General features: G+C 45.4%; 1 protein-coding gene across 6 annotated transcripts in view; it reads left to right on the plus strand.

Moving 5' to 3' along the window:
- The window catches only part of Setx (senataxin), a 53,173-nt gene extending 46,485 nt beyond the window's left edge, over window positions 1-6,688 (plus strand). For 4 of the 6 annotated variants that reach the window (XM_059259924.1, XM_059259922.1, XM_059259923.1 and 1 more), the window contains 3 exons: window positions 924-1,022; window positions 3,021-3,108; window positions 5,657-6,688. In XM_059259924.1, coding sequence (XP_059115907.1) covers window positions 924-1,022; window positions 3,021-3,108; window positions 5,657-6,370 — 901 coding nt within the window. In that variant the 3' untranslated portion in view covers window positions 6,371-6,688. The remainder of the gene's footprint in view (window positions 1-923; window positions 1,023-3,020; window positions 3,109-5,656) is intronic. The other 2 variants (XM_059259928.1, XM_059259927.1) reach the window with 1 other exon arrangement.
- The last annotated feature ends 8,090 nt before the right edge of the window (window positions 6,689-14,778 follow it).

Here is a 14,778-nt window from a genome sequence, read left to right on the forward strand (position 1 = left end):
TCCTGTAGACCATGAAGGATGCTTGTTCTTCTGTTGTCCATGGCAGTAGAGGTTCTAGCCAGAGCAAGATTTTTTCTTGTGTAAGTCTGTAATTCAGCATGGTTATATTTATAGATTCATCAACGAAGCTGCACAAAGAAAACTCTTAGGGGGATTAAGCAAACAAGTTTAAGAGACTTGTAGAAAACAAGATCAATATATAAAAATCTGTTGTTAGTGAGTAGTCTGCAAAGGAAGTAAAAACAATCCACTTAAAATGGTGCCAAAAATAATAAAATACTTAGGAGTAAATAAAACCAAAGTAGTATAAGATATATCTCCTGAAAACTAGAAAATCTGTTAGAAGAAAAAATGTAAATACCCAGGACATGGAAAGCTAGATGGTCATGGATAAGAAGACTCGGTACAGTTCTGGTGGCGGTTCCCCAAAGAAGACGGTGCTTTCGGTCCCATGATTCCACTGCCTCTTTACAGAAGTCATCAAGCTGTAGAAAACTCTACCAGGCTTAAGGGAACGTACATAAATATGTATGGCCTCAGACGAAGAGGTGGTTTCTTATGGACTTGATAACACTAAGAATTGGGGTTCAGAAGATGCTGTGAGAAGACTGGAGAGAGGAGGATGTGCTGACTCAGAAGCCTGAAAGGACTGTCTTATTGGGATATAGAATGAACCTTATAACTCAGTGTAGTTTTTGCCCTCTGAGACAGGGTTTCTCTGTAGTCCTAGCTGTTCTGGAACTCCCTCTGGAAATCAGGCTGTTCTTGAACTCAGAGATCCACCTGCCTCTGCCTCCTGAGTGCTGGGATTAAAGGCATGTGCCACCAACACCTGACATCACAATGAAGAGTTTTAAATACTGCTGTGTATGTATATTTCACAATTTTACATTTTTTGGTAAACACATGCCTTTCATAAATAGGCCTGCAGAAGTGGATACAGTGGATGCCTTCCAGGGCCGGCAGAAAGACTGTATAATTGTTACCTGTGTCAGGGCGAGTGCTGTGCAAGGGTCAATTGGGTAAGTAGCTCACATTGCTTTATCCCTTGTTGAGAATCAGCTCTGTCATCTAGATCCACCAGCAACTATCATTTGCTTTATTAATTTTCTTTTGTTTAAAACTGTTCTCAACCTGTGGGTAGAGGTCAAATGACCCTTTCACAGGGGTCACATATCAGATATCCATCCTATCAGATATTTACATTATGAGTCATAACAGTAGCAAAATTACAGTTATGAAGTAGCAAAGACAATTTTATGGTCAGGGTTTACAACAACATGAGGAACTATACTAAAGGATCGCAGAATTAGGAAGGTTGAAAAACCACTGGTTCATTTTGGTAAAGTGCTTACCATATACAAGCATGAGCCTGGTGTCAGCCTCTGGTCTCTACATGTGCGCATACACACAACCTAGGTAACATCTTGAAAATGTCTAAATTGTGAAGTAGATGATCTGTGAGATGTGCTTTTCCTAGTGTTTTGTATGTTGACACTTTTCCATAGGGTGTCTCTATTGTTCAGTAAAACTGATGTTCGTAATTGATTTAAGTGTGTTTTGCAGAGATCTGTAATTGTCATGGGGTACGTGCTACACAGTTTTTCTAAGGGTTTGACCTTAAGTACTGTTAGTTTACTTACTGAAGATGTTAAGGATGCTTTTGGGTCGCCACATTGTTTTGTTTTTTTTTTTTTCATGAGTTAAACAAGTTAGAGATTTGAGACAGGTGTAGATGGCACATGCCTTTAATCCTAGCACTTGGGAGGCTGAGGCAGGCAGATGTCGGTGAATTCGAGGCCAGCCTGGTCTACAAAGCAGGTTCTAGGATAGCCAGGGCTACACAGAAAAACCCTGTCTTGGGGGGAAAACACACACACACACACACACACACACACACACACACACACACACACACACACACACACAAAAACCTGCAAAAATTAGAGATTTGTTTAGTCTTAAAATAGTGATTTAGGCCGGGCGGTGGTGGCGCACGCCTTTAATCCCAGCACTTGGGAGGCAGAGCCAGGCGGATCTCTGTGAGTTCAAGGCCAGCCTGGTCTACCAAGTGAGTTCCAGGAAAGGCGCAAAGCTACACAGAGAAACCCTGTCTCGAAAAAGAAAAAAAGAAAAAAAAAAAATTAGTGATTTAACAGCATTCAGCATTAAAAAAAAAAAAAGTCTTTACACTCTTATAAATTTAGAACATGATAGGTATATTGGAAATAGTCCATCATGTTGTTTTGAAATAAAGTCTTCATCTCTTGTGTAAAAAAAAAAAAAAAAGTAATTTATTTAAAATTTTACCATTATCATGTACTCATTATATTTCTATATTGATATATTTGTGTATTTCTATACTAGTTGCATAATAGTTTATTACTTTAAATATAACTTAAAATTTTAAAATAAGGGATCAAAACTGTATGTTTTTAGTTTAGTTTTGTGTATGTGCACTTGGTTAGGCTGGTTTCTCAGAATAGAAGTTGGATTTTCTGAAAGAGCAGCAAGTGCTCTTAACTGTTAAGCTGTCTTTCTAGACCTTTTTCAGATTTTTTTTTTTTTTTTGGTTTTTTGAGACAGGATTTCTTTGTGTAGCTTTGGGGCCTTTCCTGGAACTCACTATGTAGCCCAGGCTGCCCTCCAACTCAGAGATCCGCCTGCCTCTGCCTTCCGACTGCTGAGATTAAAGGTGTTCGCCACCACTGCCTGGCTAGATGTTTTTAAGTTTTAGATTTCATTGTTAATTTCTAGTGTTTTATCCAAGTCAAAATAGGGACTCTGAACAAATATGTTAACTTGGAAGTAAAGCATTAAGGGTTTGGTTTGCTTGATGTTTTAATGCCATTGGCTTCTGTGCTGGGTACCCTGAGTCAGGGCAGCTAGTGAGGAAGCCCTCTGACTAGGAAGGAAGTGGGAAGGGCTCTGGAGAAGCTGCTGCAGTACTTCCTGCCTGCACCCTCTGAAGAGATGGGTGCCATTCTGCATACAGAAGTAACTTTCCTGTTGTTGCTTAGATTCCTGGCAAGTTTGCAGAGATTGAATGTCACCATTACACGAGCCAAGTACAGCCTTTTCATCCTTGGACATTTGAGGACTCTGATGGTAGGTACACTCTGGGGAGCTACAGGGAGTGCCACGTTTATCCATTGTTAGCTGTTACGGGTTTGGTTTGGTTTTTCGAGACAGGGTTTCTCTGTGTAGCTTTGTGCCTTTCCTGGAACTCGCTTTGTAGACCAGGCTGGCCTCGAACTCACAGAGATCCGCCTACCTCTGCCTCCTGAGTGCTGGGATTAAAGGCGTGCGCCACCACAGCCCTGGCTGTTTTGTTTTGTTATGTTATGTTTTGCTTTTTTCCATCAAAATGGAAATAATTTCTCAGTTACAAAATAAAGATTATTAAGTCTTCCAGCAACTTGGCTGTGAGCTTTTGTGTACATATAAGCCATTCTTTCTTAGCTCAAGTGCAGGTATATATATATATATACATACACACTAGGTTTTCAACGTGACCTATCTAAAACCCTGATGTGTGCATCAGTGACAAGACTGAAGAGGGTTTGTCAGTCCACATACCAAGTGGTAGAACAGAGCTCAGCAAACAGTCGTGTGCGACATGACTCCAGAGAGAGTGCAGGAACATGTGCGACATGGGCCACAAGGGTGGCAAGTCCTTATTCTGTTAGGTGAGAGGTCTGACCCAGAGCCTTTCTAAGTAGAAGACTCCTCCAGTTTTTGTGGGGATATAGTGGGAGTGAAGCCGGTGGGAGACAGCTAGCTAACGTGTGCTTCCTGCTCAGCCAGCTCATCTAAGGCTCACAGTGTCTTGGTGCTTTTGAACTTCAGGTTGTGAGTCTTGTCCTTTAATGTCAAAGCTCTCTTGCCAGTCCAATAACTTTTTGTTGTTTTTAAAAGTGGTCATCTGAGCCAGGTGATGGTGGCACACACCTTTAATCCCAGCACTTAGGAGGTAGAGGCAGGCAGATCTCTGAGTTTGGCTTGAAAAACAAACAAAACAAAACAAAACAAAACAAAAAAGTGGTCATCTGAAGAGAGGATCCAACCAACTCCACTTGTTTTTCTTCCCTCCCTCTCTTGTTGATAGCAGCCCAGAGCATTCAGATACATCTTCCCATCTCTTAGCTAGATCTCTGGTCTTTAGCTGTGTTGTTTATGTACCCTTTGAAAGACGCTGTAGTCTCTTTAAGTTAATAAGGAAAAAGTTTTATCATAAATATTGCTAAAAGATTGTTTCTAACATATTTTAAACATTGTCATTTTAAAATAAAGTCTTGAGGGCTGGAGCCATGGCTCAGTGGTTAAAAACATTTGCTGCCTTTCCAGAGGAGAAGAGTTTTGTTCTCAGCACCTGTGTTGGGTGGCTAACAACTGCCTATAAGTAACTCTAGCTACAGGCAATGTAGGCCCTCTTTTGGCCTCTGTAGGCACCTGCACTGACATATACATATACCCATATACAAACAAACACATATAACACAAAAATAAGTAATAAACCCTTACTGATGGGCTGGAGACTGTTCAGTGTTGTAACACTTGCCCAGCAGGTGTAAGGCTCCAAGTCCATCTCTAGCAACATTCATACAACATAAGCAAGAGAAGAGTACAATAATAGAAAGATTCATGGCCTGGAAAGATGCTCAAGGGTTAAGAGCACTGGCTTCTCTTGTAGAGAACCCAGGTTTGGTTCCCAGCATCCACGTGTAAGCTCACAACCTATAACTTCAGTTCCAGGGGGGCTGGAGAGATGGCTCAGAGGTTAAGAGCACTGGCTTCTCTTCTAGAGGTCATGAGTTCAATTCCCAGCAACCACATGGTGGCTCACAACCATCTGTAATGGGATCTGGTACCCTCTTCTGGTGTGTAGGCATACATGCAGGCAGAACACTGAATATATAATAAATCTTTAAAAAACAAAAAACCTTCAGTTCTAGGGAATCTTAACACCATCTTCTGGTCTCCATGGACACCATGCACATATGTGTTGCATATACATACATATAGGCAAACAACCATACATTTTTTAAAATTTAAATGACAGAATATCTTTGGAATCCTCCCTGAGAAGATTAAAATGTTTTAGTCTTTTGAGGCTTGAGAAGTCTTTAGGAAGCCAGTAAATGCTGTGGGATTTCTTCAAGAACAGTCATATGTGGTCAGGAATTTGCCTTCTGAAACCAAGTCTTAACTGTTAGAATGTCAGCCATGGCCAGGGACACGTGGTCGTCTAGATCCTCAGTATGCAGAGGAGCTAGCCACTGGAGGAATGTAGCCACTGTGTACTTGAAGTGGGGTTGGTGTGTAGTGTTAGTTAACATACGTTTAAACAGCTCAGCAGAGCTAGGAACAGCTAGTGGATCTGAGGAAAAGCATCTTCCTGTGTTGCCAGAACGGCAGAGATGAGGGGAGAGTTTCCTTGCAGCTGGCCCGAGCCCTGGCCTTTCGGTTATACCTCCTGACCGCTGGTACTCGAACTTCTCTGTCACTCTTGTCTGCTAAGCGAGTGGTACATTCTTGGGAATCTGTTTATCAGACTACACTTGTTTGTTCAAAAACAGAAGTTGGACCCCATGTTTCCCCAGCAAAATGAGTGTTTCTGTAGGGTGTGATTGTTTCTCTCTCCTTTTTGTTTCAGGAAAACCAACATTGGAATGAGCTGATTCAGGATGCTCAGAAGCGTGGGGCCATCATTAAGACCTCTGACCCAAACTATAGACATGACGCTATGAAGATTCTGAAACTGAACCCTGTGCTGCAGAGGAGTCTGACCCATCCTCCAGCCACTGCCCCGGAGGCACCCAGACCTCAGGGTGGCTTGCCCAGCAACAGGCTGGACAGTGGGCTTGCCAAGACATCTTTTGCTGCTGCTCTGTACCACACACCCTCTGATGCTGTCTCTTCAAAGGAACCTGAAAGGTCGTCTCTTCAAGATCGACTTCGAGATCCACGACTGCATAGGAGATTGGATGCTGAAGCCAAGGGAGCATTCTTGAAGGATCCACAGCCTGCGAGCCCTCAGCTCCCTGGGGTAGTCCATCTCCTGGGAGAGCATGGCTTTCCTGTGCTTTTTCAGGACCTGGGTTTTGTTGTGCCACCATCCACTGCCATCGTCGCTCCTCTGAGCAGCCACAGGTCTCCTCTGCAGGCTGAGCCTCCACCTGCTCACCCTGCTGCTCCTTCCACAAGCAAGAGGAAATGCAGTGACCCAGACTCTGGGTTCAGTCACAGAAGAGAGCCCGGTGAAGAGGAGAGGCGGGTCTCTGTGACTCACCACATGCTGAGGAGCACTAACTGGGACAAGAGAGGGCTAGAGCAGGACAGCAGTGCCAAGAAGAGGCGCTTTCTATAGTAGCTCCTGGTGACGTGACTGTCATTCACAGGTAGCGAGTGGCACCATGCAGATAAGCTGGGTTTATACTTTTGTTTCCTTTGAAGAGTCTGTTAAAGAATGGAAATACCTTCTAACCCTTGGGCTGTTGGTCATCTTCAGTACTTTTTACCAGTTGTATACACTTGGAGAGGGCGTTTGTGTACCTGTAATGTCTTTGAGGTCAAAAATTCAAAATGTTGGGATCTTTTGTTCTGTAGAAAAGGTCAGGTCAGGTGAATGCTGTAAAGGTTAAACTGTGAGTCTGTATAGCAATACAAAATCCTTTTAAAATGTAAACTGATAGATCACATTTCCTTCTTCTGCTTCAAACAGTCATTTTCCAACAGAAAAACTTCATATTTAAAGAGAGTGAGGAGGAAGGGTCCTTTGAGCCACTGTGTGGTGGACAGATTTCTTTAACAGCCTCAGTATTGGGAATTAGCCAAGTTCGTACCAGTGGCCAGTGTCTCTGACTGTTTAAAGAATTGCTGGAGTCTCCTGGACCTTCAGAAGGCAGCATGTTGGGAACTGTTGTCACTTTGAGACAAGACAGCTTGGCACAGGACGTTATTGTGACAAGTTCATTTACCTATATTAATGTATGACTTAGTTTTCTGGCTAAATTCCTTGCCCTTCTCAGGACAGAAGAATAATTCTTGAACTGTCAGATGTTCCCAATGTTTTATTAGGTTGGTGTAACTGCTGAGCTGTAGACATGGTTACCAAATGGAGGATTTGTACTGGCCTGGCCTAGAAGAGTCCCTTCAGGTTGCTTGTGAAGGCTTGAGGGTTGCCAGGAAAATAGAGAGTGGATGCTTTTGGAGGGATTCCGTGGGAGCTGCACAGAGCAGAGCAGATAGGCAGATAGTGTATCTCAGGCAGGAGAGATACTCCATGAGAAAGAGAAGAGCTGCCTCTGGGCTTCAGAACCATCCCATAGATAGGAGTGTTGGGTCACTGGGGACCCTCAGCCTCCATCCAACCTGGTGTGCCTGTGAGAGGCATTGGAGTCAGCACAAGGGCAGGCTGCGTAACCAGTCAGGTTTCCAAACCTCCATGTAGAAGAGCATGTGAATGTGGGCTTTCTAGTGACTACTGTATGCACAGCCCATTAGCTGCTTTGAGGCGGAAAGACATCCCTGAAAATTAATGTTCACTGTTTAGAATTTTCTTTGTCATCTGTTCTTAAACAAAAGGGTTTTGCGTTAGAAATTCTGCTGAAGCAGGTTTTATTTGTTAAGAACTTTGAAAAAAGCCGGGCGGTGGTGGCGCACGCCTTTAATCCCAGCACTCGGGAGGCAGAGGCAGGCGGATCTCTGTGAGTTCGAGGCCAGCCTGGGCTACCAAGTGAGTTCCAGGAAAGGCGCAAAGCTACACAGAGAAACCCTGTCTCGAAAAACCAAAAAAAAAAAAAAAAAAAAAAAAGAACTTTGAAAAAAAACAGTGTACATTTTGCCAAGTTTCAGTACTTAGTTTCGTAAGCTGTCTCTGTGTCGGTGTCTAGACCTGTACCCTCCTGTCTGCTGGACACTTGTAAAACTAGGGAGCAGGCACCTTCTCATAGTGAGTGCCTCAGCCTCCTGGCTGTACCCAGCTAGGTGGGAAGTAAATCCATTCTGGCTAGGCCAAGGGTTAAATAAGCCTCCTGCATGTGACATTGGCAGGAAACCTCACTGTCACTTGAAATGTTCTTTCCTGGTGTCTTTGGGAAAAAGGGCTCAGTTTAGCAGGGATGTGACCACTAAGAAGGCCAAAAGTGTGCTTCTGAGGGGGCATGTCAAAACAGCACGGCCAGGGCAGTTCCCACTCTGCTCACGTTACCACTAGACTAAGAAACAAGTTTTTAAAAAGAAGTTTCTCCAAAACATGTAGTTGGCTGCCACCGAGTGTGGTGTAGGATAGCATGTGTTTATCTGCGGGCTCACTGTTAACCACATCAGAGGATGTGAGGTCTAGGAGGGTCCTGACACCGTTTTCTTTTGTGAGTGTAAGAGCTGCTGAGATTAGACTCTGGCCAGGGCCTTGTCCTTGTATCCTCCTTTCCAGCAACCAAACCTTGCCTTAGAACACTCTCTCAACAGAATGTAGTTGTGTGGCATTAGATTTGGAAACCTTATTTATTCCAGTTGGTAAAGGTATTTGCAGAAAGTGTTTGTCATGTCAAGTGGCCTTTCCTGAAGGCACCATCATGAGTGGTTAATCCTGACAAGATGAAAAGTTCACTTTGTCCTTTCTGTGGTTTAAAGAACATGCCCTGACTGCTTTCAAAATGTTCTTTCAAGGCTAATTATTACACCTGTCTTACTTTGCTTCTCTTTGATTTACCACAGTTTGTTCAGTTATGTTTTCATGAATTAATCAGGAGCACATTTGAACAAGAACATGTGAATAACCTCCTGTAAATGAGTTTTATAGCAAGAGTGTACTAAACTATTTTCTAAAATTACTTGTGCACATTAGGAATCTTTCTGTAGCTTTGTGTTTTGTATGCTCTGGATTCATAACTGAACTTTGACAAATAGTAAACCTGTTATCTTTGTTAATACCTAAAATTTAAGAGAAAATGGCAGAATGAAAAGCAAACAAAACTGACATGGGTTAGAAGAATTGTATGTTCCTGAGTTAAAGCAGAAGGTGCTACCAGGCGACCTTTCACTCTGCCAGCTCCCAGTTTAATTGCCTGCCCCGCCCAGTCCCCCTGTCTTTGTTCCCAGGTCCGCTTATGAGCCTCCCCGATGCCACATGGACATCCTGTAAGTTACAGCAAGTTCACCATTAGGCTGGGGGTCAGGAGGGTGGGGACAGTAGCAAATGAGCAGTGACCCCTGAATTTCTGAGCTGATGGATTTGGGGCACAGCTCTTGCAATCTCAGTTCTCAGGTGTCTCCATGGCACAGCCAGCATTGGAGTCTAGCTCTATGGGGTCAGCAGGAATAAGGGTCCCATAGGGGTCTGTACATCATCTCTGAGTCCTTGGATGGGGCCCCCAAGAAAAGTAAATGGGATATTTGCTGTTTATTCAGATGAGAGGTTTCCACAGTGATGCTGCAGGGCCAAGGGAGGAAAGTGAAATGGCCCAACTGATTCTTCCTGCAAGGAGCCCATGTCATCGTGCAAAACCCTTGATTTTCCTGAGCTTTGCTCTTGGCCGTGGACACTGGGCTTGGACATCTGTAGAAAACCACGGAGACAGGTTTCTACCACTTCCTAAGCTCTCTTGTGCTCCTTGTTCTAGATAGTGATTTTATTACTCTGGATGTTTTCCCCTGTTACCCTAGTTCTGGGGATTGAACCCAGGGTCTGGCACATGTTAGACAAGCACTCTATCACACCCCAGAGATTTCCCACCCCTATTTGAGACGGTCTCACTATATGGCCTAGAACTTACTCTGTAGACCATGCAGAACTCAGAGATCCCCCTGCCTCTGCCTCCTAAGTGCTGGGATTAAAGATGTCCCCGTGACTCCTGGCTAACTACCCCATTTTACTTTTTAACAGTAAAGGTCAATTGCCTTTATTCTTTTTTTTTTTTTTTTAAAGATTTATTTATTATATATACAGTGTTCTGCTTGCATGTATGCCTGCATGACAGAAGAGGGCACCAGATCTCATTATAGATGGTTGTGAGCCATCATGTGGTTGCTGGGAATTGAACTCTGGACCTCTGGAAGAGCAGCCTGTGCTCTTAACCTCTGAGCCATCTCTCCAGCCCGCCTTTATTCTTTTAAGATATATTTTTTAAAATTTTCAGATTCTGTGTATATGTGTGCATCTGGGAGACAGGCATGTGCAGGTACATGTGGAATTTAGAGGCATCAGATGGCCCTGGAGCTGGAGTTACAGTTTGTGAACTGTCAGACTGACGTGGGTACAGGGAACCTAATGCAGGTCCTCTGCAAGAGCAGAAAGTGTTCTGAACTGCTGAGCCGCGTCTCTAGCCCTTTATAATAAAGATAAAGAGCACACACCAGTTAGCTAGCCAATCCCTCTTTACGGTTTTTTGGTTTTTTTTTTTTTTTAGATTTATTTATTTACTATGTATACAGTGTTCTGCCTGCACGCATCCCTGCAGGCCAGAAGAGGGCACCAGATCTCATTATGATTGGTTGTGAGCCACCATGTGGTTGCTGGGAATTGAACTCAGGACCTTTGGAAGAGCAGTCAGTGCTCTTAACCTCTGAGCCATCTCTCCAGCCCCCTCTTTACATTTTTTATTACATTTGTGTGTGTATGTGTATATTGTGTGCCATATGTGACTGAAAGGGCAACTCTCCTTTCACTGTGTTGCTTCCAGGAATCAATCAGGCTGTCAGGCTTGGCAACAAGCACCTTTGCCTCCTTAGCCGTCTCACCAGCCCAGATGTTTGGCTTGTGTGCCATTAAAAATTTCTCCAGGAAGGAGCTGGGAGTCGAGAAGGTTTCAGCACCCTTGGTCTCGATGGTACAGTTCCCGCAGTCTCGCCTCTCTTTGCCTGGAGCCTTGTGAATGCAGCTGCTACAGTCTTCTAGCTGAAGGCCACTGAAGCGGAGGATGCTGTCTCTTCCTGCCCCACCCCACCCCAAGGCCTGCAGGGCTAGCCTTTCTGCAGAGAGTATACATCCCGTCTTGGGTGGGGGGAGAGTGGTGGGTGGTGGCTCACATTCTCTGCCCCTTTTCTCCTAGACTCTTTGTGGGTATGTGTGTGTGTGAGAGCCTTTAGAAGTGGTGTAGTTCCAGTGTGAATCATGTATCCTGTCCATTTCCAGTGTTCTGCCTTGCTTTTGTGACTTTTCACTCCTGTCTTTGGTTATATAGGAGGATTTGCTTTTTGTTGTTTTGGTTTGGTTTTGGTTTTTTGGAAACAAGGTTTCTCTGTAGACCAGGCTGGCCTCAAACTCAGAGATCTGCCTGCCTCTGCCTCCTGAATGCTGGCATTAAAGGCGTACACCACCACCGCCAGGCAAAGAATTTCCAGGTAATGTCATTTACCATATCCATCTAAAAGCAGGGAAGACCTTTTCCATTTGGGAATTTAAATAATCTTTTGTTTTTAATTATATGAGTATGGGGGTGGGGAGCAGTGGGTGTGTCCACATGTGTTCCAAGAGGCCTTGAATCCCCTGGAGCTGGAGTTAAGGGTGGTTGTGGGTACTGAGAATTGAACCTGGGTTTTCCGCAAGAGTAACAAGTACTCTTAACTATTGAACCATCTCTCCAGCCCTTAAGTTACATTTTATTTATTTTGTGTGTGTGCATGCTCACACACCATAGTACTCGTTACTTGTGGAGATCAGAGGACAATTGTGGTACTCGTTACTTGTGGAGATCAGAGGACAATTGTGGTACTCGTTACTTGTGGAGATCAGAGGACAGTTGTGGTACTCGTTACTTGTGGAGATCAGAGGACAGTTGTACTCGTTACTTGTGGAGATCAGAGGACAATTGTGGTACTCGTTACTTGTGGAGATCAGAGGACAATTGTGGTACTCGTTACTTGTGGAGATCAGAGGACAATTGTGGTACTTGTTACTTGTGGAGATCAGAGGACAATTGTGGTACTCATTACTTGTGGAGATCAGAGGACAGTTGTGGTACTCGTTACTTGTGGAGATCAGAGGACAGTTGTGGTACTCGTTACTTGTGGAGATCAGAGGACAATTGTGGTACTCGTTACTTGTGGAGATCAGAGGACAATTGTGGTACTCGTTACTTGTGGAGATCAGAGGACAGTTGTGGTACTCGTTACTTGTGGAGATCAGAGGACAGTTTACAGGAGCCAGTTCTCTCCTTCACCCCTGTGGGTCCTGAGATTGAACTGAGGTAGTAAGGCTTGGCAACAATTGCCTTTGCCTACTGAGCCATCTCCTGAACCTTAGTGACTCATACTGACTGAACTCATTCATGGCATCCGTGTGGCATCCTTTCAGCACAGCACAGGGTGATAGGCACGTTTATCCCTTAAGGTGGCTGTTGGAAGCCTTCACTGCACTCTACCAACTGTCTTGAAGTATTCAGCTGGTGGTTGTCAATGCTGGTTGCTTATGCCATGTAATATGGAAAACTATCCTTCCTGCTCCCCCACCCCAGGCTTGTACCAGTGCCCACCCTCCTATGCCCCCTTCCCATGCCCTAATGATACTTTTTGTTTGTTTGTTTGTTTGTTTTAAGTATTACTGTACAGTCTTAAGAAAAATAACCTGGCCGGGCGGTGGTGGTGCACGCTTTTAATCCCAGCACTTGGGAGGCAGAGGCAGGCGGATCCCTGTGAGTTTGAGGCCAGCCTGGTCTACAGAGCAAGATCCAGGACAGGCACCAAAACTACACGGAGAAACTCTGTCTCGAAAAACAAACAAACAAAAAAAAAAAAAAAAAAAAAAAAAGAAAAAGAACCTGGCTGAGCAGTTAAAAGCACTGACTGTTCTTCCAGAGGACCTGGGTTCAATTCCCAGCACCCACATGGCAGCTCACAGCTGTCTGTAACTCCAGTTCCAGCGGATCTAACACCCTCACACAGGCAAAACATAAAAATAAATTATTAAAATAAAAAAAGAAGAACCTATGTTGGGTAAGAGTTCATGGCTGTCAGTATTCTATTGCCAGGGCCCCAGCAGCCCAGCCTCTGGGCTCTTTTTCAGTCCAGCTGTGGAATCCACCTGTATCCTCTGGAGTCCTCCTCTTCCTAGAGAAAAGTGTTTCTAAGCCAAGGTCTAGGTCCAGGCATTCCAAACTTCCCTGCTCTTCTTTCTGGAGCTTTCTAGAACTGAGCTCAGGAGGAGCAAGGAGAATTGTGTGTCAGATGTGGGGAGATGCAGTGGGAAAGGCCCGAAGAGTATAATTTCCCCCTTCCTCCCCTCCCCCATCTTCCCTTCAGTCTCTTTGTCTCAAGGTATACTGTTTTCACCCTTCTTCCGGTCTCATTGCCACATAATACGCTGTTGAGCATGCCCAACAGAGCCTGCATCCCTCTAGATTATAGGTCAGTGTGAGGGGGACTCAGGCCACTCCCCCGGAATAGTCCCAAGACATTAATGCAAACCTGGTCTTTATTGCTCAGCATGGATTGGCTGCACTGAATTCATAGCAAGATAGGGGAATTCACTCACGACAGGGTCTCACTATGTAGCTCTGGCTGTCCTGGAACTCACTCTGTAGACCAGGCTGGCCTCGAACTTAACAGAGATTTGCCTGCCTCTGCTTCCCAAATGCTGGGATCAAAGGCATGCGCTACTATGTCTGGCATGATGGGGGATTTTAAATAGGCATGTGGATGTTGGCCTCCATCTGCGATCTCATTCCCGCCCTGGATGCACGGGGACCCCGGATGCTGGTCCCAGCCACTGCCAGTGCCTCTGGGAATCAAAGATGCCCCCACGTCTGCATCTCCAGCATGTCATCTTGGCCTGCTCTTGAAGCCCTGCCACCTGCTCCTGGGCCAGCCTTGTCCCCTGTCACTGGGTTCTGGGTCTCAGCCAGGCCCTGGGACCTTTCAAGAGCCAGCCCTGCCTGGCCTTCATATCCTTCTCTACAGCCTGTCCACACCTCTTTGAGGATTTTTGGGTCAAGCAGAACCTTGAAGGGACGAGGGGCAGGGAATGCTGCTGAGCAGTGGAGGGTCAGCAGAGGCTGGTAGGCCATGCAAGCAGCCAGAGGGACAGCCACATGACTATCTGTGCCTTCCAGAAAGGCCACTGGGAGTTTTTATCCTCGGACCTCCATTTCCTGGTCACCCACTGTCCCATCCACCCTTCTCTCTGACCTGCTAATTTCCCCTGCCTAGTTCCGAGCTCCAGTCTATATAACATGTGCAGGAGAGCAGCCTCACATCTGTAATCCCTGCACTCGAGGCCGGGGAAGGAGGCTTGCTAGGAGTTCCAGGCCAGCCATGAAGAAGTAAGCAGAGGAGTTCCTGCCCTGAGGGTTCTGGCTGAGCTGCTCCAAACAGGGTAGCCCAGGAGCAGGGGGATCACTTGGGCACAGAGGCCTGCGGTGTCTCTGTTCCTGGGGAGCACGAAGGCTGGGCAGCTGCCTGCATATAGGAAGGGGCAGGGCAAGTGGAAGGCCTGGGCCATATCAGCCCCCAAGGATGCTTGTGTGTTGTGCCTGGAGCCTGGCACAGTGGTACATCAGAGAAAAAGAGCAGGGGTGAGGCTATGTCACATGGCAGGTGTGGAGGTGACGTGACGGGTAAGCAGACCATACAACAGTAGATACTGATGGTTGGCTTTATGCCAGGCGTGTTCTCAACCCCACAAGTGTGAACTCAGTGACTCAGAGATATCCCTGGGAGACCAGAACTATTGTCACTGTCGCTTTTCACAGATGAGAAGACAAGAGATAGAGTGACTGAGTCACTCAAAGTCACACAAAGTGTAGCTGTCAAGGCCAGCTTCCAATCCAGGTGGCAAGC

Source organism: Peromyscus eremicus, chromosome 4 (genome assembly GCF_949786415.1).
Source record: "Peromyscus eremicus chromosome 4, PerEre_H2_v1, whole genome shotgun sequence".
Lineage (NCBI taxonomy): Eukaryota > Metazoa > Chordata > Mammalia > Rodentia > Cricetidae > Peromyscus > Peromyscus eremicus.